This window comes from Polyergus mexicanus, unplaced genomic scaffold, assembly GCF_030449975.1.
Source record: "Polyergus mexicanus isolate NDT 795.1 unplaced genomic scaffold, iyPolMexi1.0 SCAF_22, whole genome shotgun sequence".
Taxonomy (NCBI): Eukaryota; Metazoa; Arthropoda; class Insecta; order Hymenoptera; family Formicidae; genus Polyergus; species Polyergus mexicanus.
In genome coordinates this window covers 2,231,685-2,248,753 of record NW_027223342.1, presented here as the reverse complement: position 1 = coordinate 2,248,753, position 17,069 = coordinate 2,231,685, and the positions used below count along the sequence as shown (strand labels likewise).

At 36.9% G+C, this 17,069-nt stretch overlaps 2 protein-coding genes across 6 annotated transcripts in view; one reads left to right on the top strand and one right to left on the bottom strand.

Moving 5' to 3' along the window:
- Positions 1 to 1,236: 1,236 nt before the first annotated feature.
- Positions 1,237 to 17,069, top strand: part of L (zinc finger protein Lobe) — an 86,717-nt gene continuing 70,884 nt past the window's right edge. The window contains exons 1-7 of one of the 4 annotated variants that reach the window (XM_070312334.1): positions 1,237 to 1,394; positions 1,590 to 1,905; positions 1,995 to 2,255; positions 2,371 to 2,503; positions 2,594 to 2,731; positions 15,277 to 15,357; positions 15,729 to 15,791. In XM_070312334.1, the coding sequence (XP_070168435.1) occupies positions 1,594 to 1,905; positions 1,995 to 2,255; positions 2,371 to 2,503; positions 2,594 to 2,731; positions 15,277 to 15,357; positions 15,729 to 15,791 (988 nt within the window). In that variant the 5' untranslated portion in view covers positions 1,237 to 1,394; positions 1,590 to 1,593. Of the gene's footprint in view, positions 1,395 to 1,589; positions 1,906 to 1,994; positions 2,256 to 2,370; positions 2,504 to 2,593; positions 2,732 to 5,425; positions 5,726 to 15,276; positions 15,358 to 15,728; positions 15,792 to 17,069 lie in introns of those variants that run through there. The other 3 variants (XM_070312335.1, XM_070312336.1, XM_070312337.1) reach the window with 3 other exon arrangements.
- Lamtor4 (Late endosomal/lysosomal adaptor, MAPK and MTOR activator 4) lies at positions 2,984 to 4,352 on the bottom strand. Of its 2 annotated transcripts, none has more exons than XM_070312341.1 (3): positions 4,150 to 4,352; positions 3,629 to 3,763; positions 2,984 to 3,556 (listed from the first exon to the last, which is right to left on the bottom strand). In XM_070312341.1, exons 2-3 carry the CDS (start codon positions 3,698 to 3,700, stop codon positions 3,314 to 3,316), a joined length of 315 nt encoding a protein of 104 aa, XP_070168442.1. In that variant the 5' UTR covers positions 3,701 to 3,763; positions 4,150 to 4,352; the 3' UTR covers positions 2,984 to 3,313. The 2 variants fall into 2 exon arrangements, with proteins under 2 accessions (XP_070168442.1, XP_070168440.1); XM_070312339.1 differs by having other exon boundaries at positions 2,988 to 3,556; positions 3,629 to 3,706; positions 4,150 to 4,349.

Below are 17,069 nucleotides of genomic sequence, written 5' to 3'. Positions count from 1 at the left end.
TTCAACGATCACATAAGCTTCAAGGAAGAAGAGAAGCTAATAACTTGGCGAAAGCGATTTCTAGAATTCGACATTTCAAAGTCGGAATGAAAGAACAATCATATATTTAAGAAGGAGGTTTCGTGTACCATTGAAACGCGTAGTTTACGACACCAAAGTGTGTCGCGAGTTATACCGAGTATCGCGAAAGTCTTCGAGATTTTACGAGTTTTTTTATCAAACAAGAAGGAGATTTCAAGTTATCTTTTAAGACACTCGGTATATATCTTGGTTTGCTGACAGAAATGATTATATGGATTCTGTGAGTAAATCAAAGATATCTGAACTCAGAAATATTAATGAAATAATTTGTTGTTAATTATATAGGATAATTATTGCGATTTTATATGTTATAATTTAATTTGTGATAAAGACTCTCTTTGTTACGTGTTCTTTGTTCGTCATTTTCGATTATAACAGGTCTGAACGTATTGTACATAAGTCCTCGAACTAGAGAATAAGACCCATATATTTTATAAGACACTTACAATGCCATGAACAAGTGGCTTTAAAGCTATATGTTAATTTTTTTGAATAAATCAATGTAAAATTATATACTTTAATTATATACTATAAAAAATATTTGTATCTCTCACACATACATACACACACACACACAAATTAATTATTTTAGGAGTATAAATAAATTTTACATTAAAATTATAAAAATTATAGAAGAATTCTCAATTTTACATATAAAAATTTCGATATACAAAAAATGAAAATCATTATTTAATCTATTCTTATCAAAGAAAAACACTATTTTATCGAAAAAGGAAATTTTCTTCTACTGAAAGATAAACAATAGCTTTTTCCTCACAAAAGGATAGCGTCTACCAAAATATATATATAATATACATTTATTCCTATATGAAATATTTATTATTATTATTTAAAACCGTATTTCTCTCCAAATGTGGATAAGTTTTTTTTTTTATTACACAAAAATACGATGTAAAACAAATATTTTTAAATTAAATATGCGATAAAAATGATTATTATCAATGTAGTTAAAAATTATCTAAATTCTCATTGATTCATTAAAATTGCTTCCAAACCGATAAAATGAAAAATAAACGTTTTAGTTATGTATCATATCATGATATATTGAACGTATGTACCATATCATGGTATACGGTTATCTAGTTTCAAGAATAGTCTCGAGTGTCACTACTATTTAATCATGCAAGTGCATAAGTGCAATGTGCGATGTATTGTATTTTTCTAAACTGAATTTTATTAAAGAAACGTCAGGATCAACGATTAGACACGAATCTACGAACGTGAGAAAGATTAATTTCAATAAACTCCAACCACTTCATATTTTCTCCTAGGATTTGAAAAGAAAAATTAAGGTATACAGTATAGAATTATATTATAAATAACTATTATAGCATACACATATGTAAATAAGTACAAATTATGATAGCAGGCACATGCAAAACATATTTTTGTGAAAAATTAATAATAATCTACATTATATAATTATTTATCATTTGCAATTATAGTTATCGTGTTATGTCTTTTATATATTAACAAATACATTGTAGCATAATGGGAGAACGGAAGGGAACAAATTTGTACTATCCACCGGACTATGATCCTCGTGCCGGTGGTCTCAATAAGTTCCTGGGCACTCATGCATTGCGCGAACGAGCTCGCAAGCTCCATATGGGCATTTTGATCATACGGTTTGAGATGCCCTACAATATATGGTGCAACGGATGCGGGAATCACATTGGCATGGGTGTTCGGTATAACGCGGAGAAGAAGAAGATTGGAATGTACTACAGTACACCGCTTTATCAGTTTCGCATGAAGTGTCATCTCTGCGACAATCACTTTGAAATTAAAACTGATCCTGCTGTAAGCCACAAGCTATAGTATACTGAAATGAATGAAAAAGTGAATGTTGGTTTTGTACTTAATTAAAGATATGTTTCATTGTTCCCTAGAATTTAGACTACGTCATAGTGAGCGGTGCAAGGCGTCAAGAAAATCGATGGGATCCTAAACAGAATGAGCAGGTTGTGCCCGAAACGAAAGAAGTATCGTGCAGATTATACGACGACGCAATGTACAAATTGGAGCATGGTATGGAAGACAAAAAAGTAGCTAAATCCCGAGATAGAACACTGGAAAATGCAATAGCTTTGAATGAAAGTATTTGGAAAGATGACTACAGTTCGAATTGTGCAGTGAGAGCTTTATTTCGGGTATATAAATTTATTTTTTTAAATGTATTATTTATTCTATTCACGCAATTAGAATACTTGGTTATTAATAATAAATTTGAGTTTTTTTCTAATTTTGACGTTTTTATTATTATAGGAAAAGAAAAAAGAACTCAAGAAGAAGCAAAATGAAGATCATGCTTTATTAAAAAAGACTGGGCTAGATATTGACATAGTAAATGAACACGAGGATGACATCAAACTAGCCAAATTACTCACCCATAAAAGAGGTATGTTTTACTTAGCATTTAAATGAACTCAAATGTATATATTATATATATTATTACATTAATGAATATGTGTGTGTACTTTCTCTTTAGATGTAAGAAAGAAAGGAGGCACGACCTTAAAACGATTAGTTTCTATTGTACGATCTAAAAATAAAAAGAAGGTATTATTTTCGAGTGACCGATTAAAACCACATAATCAAGAATCGCCAAAAGTACAGGAAGTAACAGGTAATGCTAGTACTTCAAAAGTCAATGATTCAACTGCGTCTTTAGTAAACTATGATAGTTCTAGTAGCGACAGTGATACTTAGTACTTAAATATTTTATCATCCATCAAGAACGCAATACATATATATATATATATATATATATATATGATAAATGTATTAACATATCCGTTATATTTGTTAATAAAATGCTATGAAAACAGATTTATCTTAAACAATGATAATGTTTCAAAATCAAGATGCACTAAGATTAAAATGTGGTGTACAATACATAAAACTTTTAAAAGTATTTTGATAAAAAATATGTTTCAAAAATAGTAATAGCTGTAAAGTCATATGTTGGAAGAATATTTTGCATTAATAATTGAAAAAGACCGTTACATCAAATATATAACACAAAGACGTTTAATTTTTCCTAAAACTATGCGATACTAACTTTATTCTTTAAAATGACATATATTCCTATATAAATACACAACGACGAATAAATCTCTTAGAATAGTTGAAGAAATTGAACTTGTATATGTCGGATATACTAAAGTTTACAGAGTAGATTTATTTGTTTCGCATGCATTACTTTTATTCACATTTCAATAATAGACTGCGCTTCCATGTTTGCTGTAGTAGGAGATGGTAAATTCCTTTTTACCACATAAATCTTTTTATTGGAAAGGCATACAACGTAGCAATGATCCTTATAGTTGATAGATATTTTTTCAAAGGCATTATTCAAAGGAAATGCCTTGGGATCAACCTTACTCGTCAATGTAACCAAGCTACTAATGATATTTGCTATTCTCTCATCATTTTCCAAATCTCCTCCAGACTGCACCAACAAATACAGAATAATTTACTTGTTATCACAAATAGAAAGGTATCATCGTAAGCAGTCTCTTACCGTTAATACAGCACCATCCTCTGTTAATACCAAGTATCCAGTTTGATCGGGTATGCGCTCCAAGGCCAACATATTTTTCTACAAATAGTTTATGCAACGTGTGATATCCCGTATACTTTTTATTTCAACTAATTGCTAAGCGAGAACAAAAATAATAATATATTATCTGTATTAAGGATTAGAAATTTACATATAGTAAATAAGTAGAATCACTACGATTATAAACATAATAAGCATAATAAAGTATAGTATAGTATAGTATACAATCTTTTCAAATGTAAATCTGTTTTTAGGCATTATATTGTATTAATTAGCGTAAACAGGAAAAATATTGTCAAAAGCCAAACACAATTTAACGCTCAAATTTCAATTGGAATCGCAATTTTAAATCTCTGTACATATCTCCTTTACTTACTTATAATATTTATCTTTTAAGATTTATCTCTTTCGCTCTTTATTCTAACCTGAGCAACGAAAAACTGAAAACAAGCAATAACGGACGAGAGAAATCGCAAACTTACGTATGATGACAATGTCAAAGGACGGCAAAATGTCATGCATAAATATAAGTGCCGATACACAATCACGATACACAATCTCTTAACGCCGACGAAATAATACGAACGAAAATTATTTGTCTCTCCGAGAGTCTCTGTCACTCGTATCAAAAGATAATAAACCTGAAGTATACGTCACCGCGTGTATGTACTAACGCCCTCTTAATAATTTTCGATATCTCGAGAATCGCAATATTCGATAGATTTCGAACCACAGTCGCACGAGACGCTGCGAAGAACGGACGGACAGACGGATCGCTCTCGGTATTATTCGCGTTTATTATAAATGTTCGAAACTGAATCTCGCGCGCGTTAAATTATTTCGTAAAACATCGGATATTTCTCGTATAATAATCCGGGATACCCCAGCATCGATTTTTGAGTGTACCTGGAATGGATCGAAATCGCTCTCGCGTATATCTTTCCTTCGATTACGCGATTCCGATTAATGCCCAATAATCGTCATCAGGTATGTGCATTAAGTGCATATTGTTATTTTGTAATTAACTGTATGCATAAATTTCGTAAATTTCGGTTGCTTATTATGTATTAAACATAAACGCACATTGGATTAATATATTTTTATGTCGCGAGAAGTGAGCAGTAGAATACGATCGTTGACGAAAGATGATAATAATTTGAGATATTTTTTCCACACATCCCTATTTTTATCCTGTCGGTATATTATTATCTCTTTATCCCCTTATATCGACGATTACATAGGAATCACGCAAAATAGCGTGTTGTATTAATACACACGATATATTTTCATCTTATATATACATATTATATGTGACGGAAAAAAATTGACAACTTTCGTACCATATATACAATATTTCTACATTTTATTTAAATTAATTGTGAAAAAAAAAGAACCCGCGTGAATTTCTATGACTCTCTACAACGTTGTATCGAGAAAGGAATGTTATTATCTAGAGAGAAAGGAACGTTAACAAAATATAATAGAAAAACATTTCGGCTTTATTTACAGATTGCGTATATATGATGTGTAACGGGAGGTAGAAAAGGATGGCGAGAGCGCGTGTGCGTGTGTCGCGCATGGCGGCCGCGCAGATGACACGCTTGCGCAACGCCAGTGGTTCTCTACGGTCGCGACGCGAACCTTGGCCGCCTGCGTCATTCGTCGCGTGTCCTCCGAGCGCGGCTGTCGCTGGTTCAGCGCGCTCGCACTCGCGTACGCCCTTGGCGCGCCGGAGCGGACCACGTGGTACGCGTTTCGCGGCGTGACGTTTGATTCTCGATCGCGCGCGACTTTCGAGATCTCGACTCGACGCGCTGCTACATTCTCGCGACACACGAACGAATTCGCGTCGTAATCGTCACGTAGACACGCGTTTCAGGACGAAGAACAGAAACAGTGCGAGATATACAGATCGCTTCGTCGTAATTCGAGTGTGATCCGCGCGTAGTGACATGCCGATGAGGAGCCGCTATTGATTCCCCGTCCACGCTCGCAAGTACGTGTGTCAGTGCGGTGATATGTCCAGGAGGAAGCAGGCGAAGCCACGATCTCTCAAACGTAAGTCTTGCCATTATTGTATCATTGTTACATCTATTCGATACGAATATATATGATCATTAGAACTTTTCAAGATACATCGATGTATGTAAATAAACGGAAAATGTTGATAACTCATACGAGCAAGTTATCATAATTTATAAGTATTGTCTATTTTATACACTTGTCATTAGTAAAAGAAATATTCAAAATATTGTATCAATCATCGATATTGTATCAATCTATAATAATTAAAAACGACTAAATTATATCCAGATGACTTTGAAATTCGAAAATTCTATTGATTATATGTTTTAACGATTCCACACATTTACATTTTATAATTATTTGGCGCTAACACAACATCGACAATTGACGTAATTTGTAGTATAATGACAATTTTTTCACAATTAATCAATCTTTGATTGATTGTTTAACGAGAGTCCGAGATACACACAACTTTTAAATTTTTGATATTAAATATAATCTCTTTAGAAAATAAGTATATTTGATTGTCTGCAAAAAGGAATATTTAATGCTCTTTCGAGAATGAACAAAAATTAAAACATATCTTACGATTTAACCTCTAAATTTTGACGTATGTGTGTACGTACGTGTGTATAAACGAATTTCTTTTTCTCTCTCTCTCTCTCTCTCTCTTACTCTTTAAACTATAAAATTGCACGAATTATAGAATTATATATTGAAACGTATACAAACGTTTGTACAAATACATGAGATAATGCTAAGAATCTTCTGTATTATTGTGAAACATAAACAAAGGAAGTTTCGCGCGCGATAAACGCGAGGAGAAAAAAATCAAAACGAAAGAGACCGTCACGAAGATCTGCCGTCTCTGGACGACGGTTTTACGAGATTAAGGTTTACGAGCTCTCATATGTGTCGCAAAGACACACGAATAATAGCGAAGTTCTTTGCAAGATGTTCGTTCGCTATCATCGGTATGGAGGGGCGAGGAAGAAGTCGGACTAAAAGGATACTTTGCGAAACTTTGCAGAAACGTGCAAGTCGCGACATAAAAGTGACGTAAGATAGGCGTGTAAAAAGTCGCTATTGTTATCAAAATTGTAATAATTCAAATAATTAATTCAAATAATTTTTAAACGTTTTAATAATTTTGCGATTGCGTATGTCGTTATTTAATTAATTAAAAAAAAAAAAAAAAAAACTTTGGCTCTAAATATTATATGGACGTGTAATTCATAATAAATTAAAAAGAATAAAAGTTAAAAATATGAAATAACCTTCTTTCGTACATGGTTTTTGAGAAAGCACAGGATTAGTAAACTTATCGAATACGAGTGAATATAATTTAGCTAATATATTTATATCTATTACTCATTTCTATTTCTATCTATGTTAATGTAAATATATCGCGATATCCAGCGGTATACTTTTTTCGATAATTCTGTTATCTCACTCGTTCTCAGTCTCTATCGAGTTTTTACGATAATACTATATAGTAATAAAAAGTATACGGATATATTACAATACTTGCTATGGAATTGTATTAATTGTAAATTATTTGGTAAACGGTCCTATTAATTTTCTAAATAAATCACGCAAAAAGTTTTTTAAACAGAAAGATATGTAATATACATACCTAATATTGCTCAATTTCGCGAAAAGTTCGACTTTGTCAGTTTTTCATTTAACGGTATCAATTATCGAGTAACGCGACATTTTGTACATCAATTTATCCGCGTACGATGAATTGCGAAGAACAGAGACAGAATGACGGAAACCGCCGGTTGATTTCGATTCGAGGGATTGTTTGGATTGTTGCGGCAAGTCGAAAGCGTACGTACAACACCGGATAACTGAAATATAGTTGCCGTAAAGAATGAAAGATAGAGAACAGGAAGGGGGAGAGAATGAGAGAAAAAGATGAGACGAATAAGCGGTGAGCTGGAGAAAGAGGGCGAATCGTAAATGCGAGCGAGATAAATAGAAAGGCAAACGGATAAGAGAGGGAGGGAGAAACGCGTGCTCGAATGAAAGAGGGAGAGGGTTGAGGGTTGATCAAACGCGGAGGGAAAAAGGAGGACGGAGTGCTTTACCGCGAAGCAAAGGGCGAGAAAAAGAGAGAAGGACGTCAACAGTGATGAACGGTCAGAGGCGGAAAGAGAGGCAATAAGTGTACGGGACAGATAGAGAGAAAGGTATAGAGAGAGAGAGAGAGAGAGAGAGAGAGAGAGGGGGGGAGTCAGTAGTCAGCCAGGATGGAATTAGGTGGAAGCCCGCGGGAGACCCGGTGCTCGTCCCCAGGGATTCTCCGGCCTCTGTAATCACCAGTTCGCCTATCCTATCCAATTCTGGTCGCACTCCTCTCGTCTTCCTCATCCCGCCTTTCGCGTGCGCATCTCGTTCCTCCGATCTCTCTCTCTCTCTCTCTCTCTCTCTCTCTCTCTGTCTTTCCCTTTCTCGTTTCTACTATCACTTTCTCCTTTGAACTTCTTCTTCGAGCCATTTTCTGTTTCCGTTTCGCGCAGTAGTCTCCTTTTTCTTTCATCTTTTCTTTTTTACAATTTCTCTACGCTTCTTTTAGCTTTTTTTTGTTGGAAAGAATTTTTTAGTCGTTAAATAATGGATAAGAAAAGAGAGCAACGAGAGTGTAGAATTTGTAAGTTGCATTTCAAATAATCTCGTATTTAAAACAAACCTCGCTAGTTACGGACTCGATTAACTCTAAAGGCTACACAACAAAAATACATTCACGATGGTGAAAATCTTGCAAGCTCGCAATGGCCATAGATATATAGTGTATAGTACGGCTCTTTTTCGCCAAAATTGCGACCCTGCTACGGTGCACGTATCATCGTTTGTCGGCGGAATTGACGATTGAGCGGAAACGAAAGTTTCGCGGTGCTCGTTTCGAACCGGCTTGGTAACCGGCCACATCCAAATTCCAATAGCGAACGTAAAAGGCACTCGAAATATTGACGTCGGTCGATGAGCAAAGAGAGTAGTTTCGCGAATCAGGATTCAGAATAGGATAAAAAGTTCGAATCTACAGCGAATTTCGCTCCGCGAAATCCATGTCAGCTGTTCCTCTACGTACAATCATAATCATAATCATTTTTATTATTCTTTTATTATTACTATTATTTTTATAATAATAACATTTGCTTAATATTATACACAGGGAATTTCTTTAGAATTTAAAATCGAAATGACACTTTTTTTTTTTTTATTTCTGATATTAAATATCGCTACGATGAAATATCAAATTTTTATATATTGAAATAATTCTATCCGTTTCAATCTAGTATCGCGCTCGTAGAATCGTTACATTTACCACGAACATCCGGTAATGATATTCCGGTAGGATATCCTACAAAGAAAGAAAGAGAGAGAGAGAGAGAAAGAATTGCGGTAACAAAAATACATGTCAAACATTATACTACATACGTTTATACTTATTTGCAAGGTTGGGAAGTAACGTCGTTACCGTTACAATTACTTTTTTTCGGTAACGATCGTTAATTTTTTTCTGTTTGTAACGGTAACGATAACGTCGTTACATTTTCACAGTAACGGTGACGAATTAGCCTTATTACTTTTATCGTTATTTTTTGGTTCTTTATTATCTTATATCTATTCAACAGATGTATTTTTTGAAAAATATTTTGTAGCCTTCTATCATAGGCTGCATTCCGGATAATCACCGCCAGTATTGAAAATCTATAGTAACGTAAATTATAGATTTTACAATACCGATAGTGAATATTGGAATACACTCTTAATAATGTCAATATTTCTCTTATCAATATTTAAAAACAATGTTTGATAAAAATTTAAATTTCTATAAAGATAAGCGTATTAAAAAGTAAAGATATTAACATAAAAAATTAGGATCATTAAATAAGTTTAATATAAAAAACGCTTGTGCTATATAGAGACTAATTTAGAGTTTTTAATTGTAACGTAGATTATTACATTTAATATTGATTATTAAAGAATTTTATAATCTAATAGCTTATTTTAGCATTACGAAAAACAAAAACATAACGAAAAAGTAACGAATCGTTACTTTTCAAGTAACGGTAACGGTAACGTGTTACTTTTTACAAAAAATAACGATAACGGTAACGCGTTACTTTTATAGATTAACGTTCCCGACCCTACTTATTTGTCGCGATAAAACATCGTCTTTTTTTTATCGGATCAAACTGACTGCTATCGCGCGGTCAGGACATCACGAGCCAGTGGTTTGCCACGAAATAGCAAGCCATACCGATAGTATTGCTAGTGTAGTGATATAGGGTGTTGCTAATTAATGCACGATAATGAACCTGCGCGCGACCGAAGCCGTATTAATGGATTCCAATGCCCTCGTCATACGTGGACAATCGGTAGGTAGCAGTTGAACGGAGGATAATTGCGTTAATGGGAATATATTGGCTTACATCGGCAGGCTTTCGGATTATTATATATTTTATAAACATTTTTTAAATATGTAAATAAAGCAAGTAGATAAGCATCGTTTCGGGCCAAAACTTCAAAAATGTAGAATTCGATATTAAATCACATGTAAGGGATAGAGAAAAGAATTTTTTTTTTTTTTTCAAGATTTTTATTAATATTTAATATTGCATATAAACGTTGGCATTATTAATCTTGTCGTATATCATTGTTAATTTTGATGGGAAAAACGTGTCACGTATCAAAAAATAAAAAATATATTTGTCAAATTAAAGTTTTTACATCGATAATAGAACTTTCGGGGCAGTCATCGTGAAAATTGCGAAATACGCGAGGCCGATTGTATATTAGAGAAGTCTTAATTTATCAATCTGTACGCACGCAGATACACGCATAAAACGCACACGCGTACGGTGCGTTATTAGATCTACATTATGTATCGTATGTAAATCCGGTTTGCCAGCGTGCATATGCATTTCTAACGGCAAGTATGAAGGAACGCCTAAATATACGCGATATATAAGCGCATTATAATTGGTGAGTAGGACGCAATGACCTGAATCATGTGCATTATGCCTCAGGAACGTGATTGTAATTTGTGCTTGCTCGCATAAATGCATAATTATCGTCCCGGAATTAATTTACACGCGCAGAAATGATTAACGATCCGGAGCTGGAGCGGCGCTTGCTTATCGATGATTATTATTCCAACTCTCTCCCCGTCCTCCTGCTCCCCCTCCCCCTCCCCCTCCCCCTCCCTTTCCCTCCCTTTTCCTCCCCTTTCCCACAGTTAAACATTAGAAATAAAATGTAATCGGTTGTATGAAAGATATAGCTAAATTGAAATTTATTATTAAATCGTGTTTTCGAATCTTGCAATTAAATTGCTTAAGTGAAATTATTTGTGAGCTTACAATAACATAATGTAATGTCAATTGGCAATTGTTTATAATGACGTATTATGTTATATTCGACTCTGGATTTTTTTACGTATCGATAACGAGACACACAGCTTATGCCATTTTCTTTGAAGTCGCAGTAATATCGGACAGACGGGAAATGTAAATTTCCGGCTAAGCGTTTTAAGCCATTTAATCGTGGTTCCTCTAAAATTTAAGCTGCTATTAGTTTTTGCAGTGACAGCACTAAGTCCTCACCGGCGGTCATAATCGTTATAACGCGACCGCTAACTCGGATTAAGTTATCGGCCTCCCGTTAAATTATTGTCCACGAAGAGCACGCATCGGTTTCTGCATCGCGTAACGTTCAATTACATCCGTTGCTTATCTCTCATCGCCCTCAATAAGTATATGTATCGTTCAAAATAATAAAATTAAAAATATATTGCATTAATCGTTGTATCGATGCCACGAAAGCATTTTCTATATTTTCTCTAATTATAAGTATCAATTTTTCGTGATGCATATATCGATGTCGAAATTATTTTGTAAAATATTAATAACACAGCCTCGTCTATGAGACGAAATAATATCTTAATAAGTCATATAATTGCGTATGCAGTGTATTATTGGTTTTCAAAAATACATTCTCCGAAGATCTTGAAGAGCGTTCGGTGTTGCAGACTCTACAACATTCGCAACGACAAGATCATCCGTACGGAATTAGAAGATGGGAAATGAAGTTGGCGAACTTTGCTAGAGATCATCCGCGTGCGTGTGCTTTTTAATAGCGCGTGGAAGGTATGCGGAAGACCGCATGTTCCGCAGGAAGGAGATAGATAGAGATAGAGAGAGAGAGAGAGAGAGAGAGAGAGAGAGAGAGAGAGAGAGAGAGAGAGAGAGAGAGAGAGAGAGAGAGCGCGCGCGCCTTATACAAAAGACATACTCGAGAACGCATTCCCGCGACGAGGCGGTATTCCTTTGAGAAGCGGCCACCCGTTGACAAGTCCGCAAACAACGCGACGTCGATCTAAGAAATTCTCTTTCTATATTTTATCTCTCTTATCGCATATGAAAATCCATTCGTCCCATCTAAGGCAGCTCGAATGAACAATTGACAGATTGGCTTGTGAATAAATGAAAATAATTATGAGAAAATATTCTTTATTAGAGATTATTATAATTAAAATGCACGCAAAGAAAAAGAAAAACATTTATAACATATTATAAGATATGATTACAATATCTCTCGTTACTTATTTCACCGAAATAAAATATTATTTTGATACCACGATCCGACAAATATACACAAATGTGTAATACACCGACCCGAACCCCCGTTGACGTGGTGCCGCGAAAGTCGGCGTGACAGGCACCAAAGCTCCTCCGCAATATTCCGGAGCCCTCGAGGAGGCAGATGCCTCGCTGACGGCGCCGGAGGGGGTTTGGCGGCGCCATCGCCGGCGGATGCTCGCGTCCCTCGGGAGTCTGAGTCCACGTTAGAGCTACCCTGGGTACGCGGTCCCTCGGGATCTCCCTCGACTTTCCTCCCGACAATCCTCCTTACCCTCCTTACACCCACCGCAATAGTAGCGGTAGTAGCAGCCCTTCCCAATGGCGGCGGCTGTCTGCCTGCCTGCCTGCCTGCCTGCTTGCCTGCCTGCCAGCCAGCCTGCCAGCCTGTCACGGACTCCAAGACGTACGACGGCTGCAACGCGGATAGAGATATCGCGCGCACGGCCCGGATATAACCCGCAGGGCGCTCCTTTATTCACGCCGTATCGATTAATGACTCGCGGACCCTTGCGGACTTCCGTGAGGATTGACGCGTCCCGCGGGACGCGCCCCGGCGTAACCGGAAAGGGTTACCGGAAAAGGGGGTTTTCAACCCGCGGAACGCTTGATATGGAACGAGAGAAATTTCGTGATGATAAAATTTTTAAAAACTTGAATCAATATTTAACTTCGAAATATCATTCGGAGACTTATTTTAGATATTGACATAGACATAGAGCGGACCTTTTTTATTCGTTATAATCCTTTATTAAATGTCAAGAGCATTATCTGGAAATTTAAAGATGCTGCTATTTTAATGACAGGATCTTTTAAATAAAGAATAAAGCATCTATCTTTTAATTTTTCAAACTATCGAATTTTTATGAGGGATTTCTTTTTCTTTCATCCTCAATTTTATAATCATACTGCAGCGTGTAAGCAAATTTGAATTAATCAATTTAGATGGCAAAGGAATATCAATCGAAATAAAAAAAAGTATTGTTATTCGAAAAACGCGATAATACTTTTATCGCGAGAGGCATTATCGAGAGACGGGGACAAGACGAATGATATGCCTTGTAGAAGGGGTTAAGCCGCAATATGCAGTTATCTTGCCGAGCATGCATGCCGAAGCTATAATAACACATCCGTTTAACGTTAGCCACAGAGCTCGTGCCGAGATTGCAACCTATGTATTTTCGTGTGTTTACCTCCCTCCCTCCCTCCCTCCCTCCCTCTCTCCCTCGCTTCGCCGATCTTCTCTCGGACCATCTTGAGAATGGCATCGTCTAGGCCAGGTCGTATTACTACGTGGCTTGTTGCAAAACGATATACGCGCGTTATAGGTATGTGTGGAGAGGGTGCCCTCGAGCCGATATAGCCGATCCTGCCCTCTCTACCTTTACGATTATTGGTTAAAACCAGGCCATCTCATCGTCAAATTGTTTACGGTAAATTGAATTCGCCGATGTCGGGCTGGTCATACGAATCACATTTTTCCAGAAACAAAATCCTTTTTTGCATCATATTATAAATCGTTTTATTTAAAATATGTTTTATTATAATAGAAATATATGTGGGGGAAAAAATTTTTACATATTCGAAAAACATTGTAATGACGAATAATACGTTCAAAATAATCCGATATCGATTTACTGGGCACGTATATCGTTACCGGGCCTCGATCCTAATCCGATCGACGAATCAAACTCGCCGAAAGTCCTCGCTCAGACGATGATGCATGAACCATTAACCATTATCACGCCGGTTTACACGAAGCGCGGCTTGACGTAAGACACGAGCCTGACAGCTGACGGAGTACGAAGGGCGCGAAGGCGTATACGATCAAAGCATGCGATGCCTTCGCGTCGTGTCTTCTGCAATATTTAACACCCATCGCCTCGTCTGCAGATTTGACACGCTCCTTGTTTCTCGTTGCCTGACGGTTAACGCGCTAACGGTTAGGTGTAACGTTAGATCGAGACGAGTTTTCCATCAAAAATTTTATACACGCGTATATTCCTTTTACTATATTCATCTATTCCTTGAATTTCTTTCGATTTTCTATCGGCAGTTTTAAATGGGAAAAATTTTATTAGCGGATAATATTTTTATTTCGTTATTATTATTATACAACTGTGCGTTACAGTTATTTATATTATGACTACGGTAACAGCTGTAATTTATTTATCTATATGTAAACGTAGCTTCCCCTGCGCGACTCGCGCTCGAACAAATCAATTCTCGGCAATCAGCGGAGAAAGTTTACGCGATTTGTTAGCTTAATCAGCCGTTAATTGTGACGAATCTTTTCATTCGGATAAAAGCTTAACGGCGTCATGATGGAACGAGGAATGTGCCGGTTCGACACCTTCGGAAACTCGGACGGAAGCGCAATCGTTAGAGTAGGCAAGTTCGCGGCGCAAACTCGCCGTGCGAAAGAGCGAATCGCCACGGGAGGGGGGGGGGGGTGGAAGGCGGGGGGGAGGGCGAAGAGAGAGAAGGGAAAGGGAGTGGGACGGCGGGGGGTTCCATGGAGCCATGCAAAATAACAAACGACCCGTTGGCCGCGCGGACGGGGGTGTAATTTTTTAAGTTTAATTCTGCGGTGCCACGTGACAAACGAGTGACAGCGCCCGCCGTCGACCGGGTATATTTTACGACGAAAACACGGCTAGTTTGTTTGATTTTTGACGATACAGCTTCTCGACGACACACACACACTAGATAATTTTTTACAAGAGCTTTTTTTTATATAAAAGTAAAAGAAAAGATTATAAATAACGAGGTGGATTTGACAAAAATTTTCTGTAACGAGAATTATAAAACAGGAGTGTCGTATTTGTGTAGTTGGCTGTAGCTGCGGATTCTGCTCTTTACCGGCGATATGCAAATATCGTGTAATAGAATTAATACGGTTGCGTCTCTTTCCTTCCCTCTCTCTTTGTGCAGGGGACGAAGAGTGGGACGACGGCAACGAGCAGAATGTCCTGGAGGCGGCCGAACAGGATAACGAAACGACGACGATTAAGCGTGAGTGTTATTTGTTAGACTGCCAGCTCTCTCTCTCTCTCATAGACTTTCCTTTAGTATTTACGTACAACAGGTGGCAGTGTTTGCGCAATGTATCATGCAAGATAAATAAAACATACATTTTTCCCATTATTTTATATAATAAATAAAATCAGTGAAATTATTAGAAAAAAAGACTTAAATTAATTAAATCATTGTGGATTATGATATCTATAAATTTTTCACTCGATGAATTAATATAATATGTAAATATATTAAGTACAGAACATTTATTTGCCAGATATAATTTTTCAAATAATAATTTGAATGACAAAATGAAAAATTTGTTCGCGGATGAAAAATATATGAATAATATTGATCGAATGTTTCAGAGGACGACGAAGAGGAGGAGGAAGAGGAGGAGTTGCAACGAGCGTTCAGCCGTCAATCGGAAGGTTAGACAAGAACTACATACTATATATTTATTTAGATTGATACAAGAATAATTAACAATTATAATTTTTTTATTTCATGGAGTTTACTATCTGTACTCGCGAGTGTACATTTTTTAAGTATTTAATTTAAATGTAAAATATTCTTGCAAAAGACAAAATCGCGTATAATAAATATACGATTTCCCTCGATCAAGATTCGAAGTAAAATCAATCGCTTCGCGCAACGAGAATCCAACTGTCCCGCGTTCGTCCTTGTTTGCGTAACAATGCGAAGAAATTGCGGGAGAAAGAGAGAACGAGGGGACGGTCGTCGCCCGATGCATTCCGGTGCATTACTCGAATTGCCCTACGGGCGGGCAACAATGCGTCGGGATGCATCGTCATTGTTCGAAGGTGTTCAAGAAGCGCGATCCCGCGCTATAAATCTCACGAATATGGGATTCCTTGGCCCCCGGGACGCGCGACACGTACCCATCCCAATGTGCGCGAGTGCACGCGCATCCAACAATGCATGCTGCATCGCGCATTTTTCGCCCTCTTTCTCTGTCGGCGAAATGACAGGATTTTTAATTCTCATCGCGGTCACGACTGTTGCGCGCCAAATATGCATGTTGCATTATTTTATCGCGAAGCACTTCATCGACATTTGCGGGAGATCGATGAGGAACGCGACGACGCATGCTTTTTGCCGCGGAATATATATATATTTTGCATTTTTTAAAATACAATTATTACAAATTTATCCCATGATAATAAAAATCGCGAGACACATTGAACAGCGTTTATTTTAAATGCTCCTATTGATCGATCCCCGTATTGTTTGTCCATTTTTTCTTCATTCGAATTAATTTTATTACAAGCAAACGATCGAAATCTTACAAGTTTAGATTCGTTTAATTCGATCGTCATTTGAGTTAATCGTCAATATAAATTTTTAATAGTCGGTGATGAAAATCCAGGTCAAATCGACGTCTACTTTTTCGTTTCTTCCGCGAGTCCCCCGATAGTCTCTTCTATCGCAACTATTTTTGCGCTAAGTAAAATTTCCGCGTCCCCTGTGTGCGCGCGCGGCACGGCGTTGTGCCCTACGGTACCGTCCCTGTTACGTAACTAGCGAAACTGTCTCGAAAGATTCGTACCTTTCCCAAGTATCCAGCAGTTTTTCCTCCCCGAGGAGGCCGGGAAGATCAAACCTTTATCCGCTCCCCCGTACGTACAATATATACGGGCTCGATTATTATTTCAGCTTCGCCTTTCGCAAAGTGTACTTGCGCGCGC

Excerpts from the sequence above, each read along its gene's own strand:
- Lamtor4 (XM_070312339.1), bottom strand. The coding sequence starts at position 4,185 with ATGACATTTTGCCGTCCTTTGACATTGTCATCATAC. Across the intron at positions 3,707-4,149 it reads CTTTGACATTGTCATCATAC|AAAAATATGTTGGCCTTGGA; the intron begins GTAAGTTTGCGA and ends AACTATTTGTAG. Across the intron at positions 3,557-3,628 it reads AGGATGGTGCTGTATTAACG|TCTGGAGGAGATTTGGAAAA; the intron begins GTAAGAGACTGC and ends TTGTTGGTGCAG.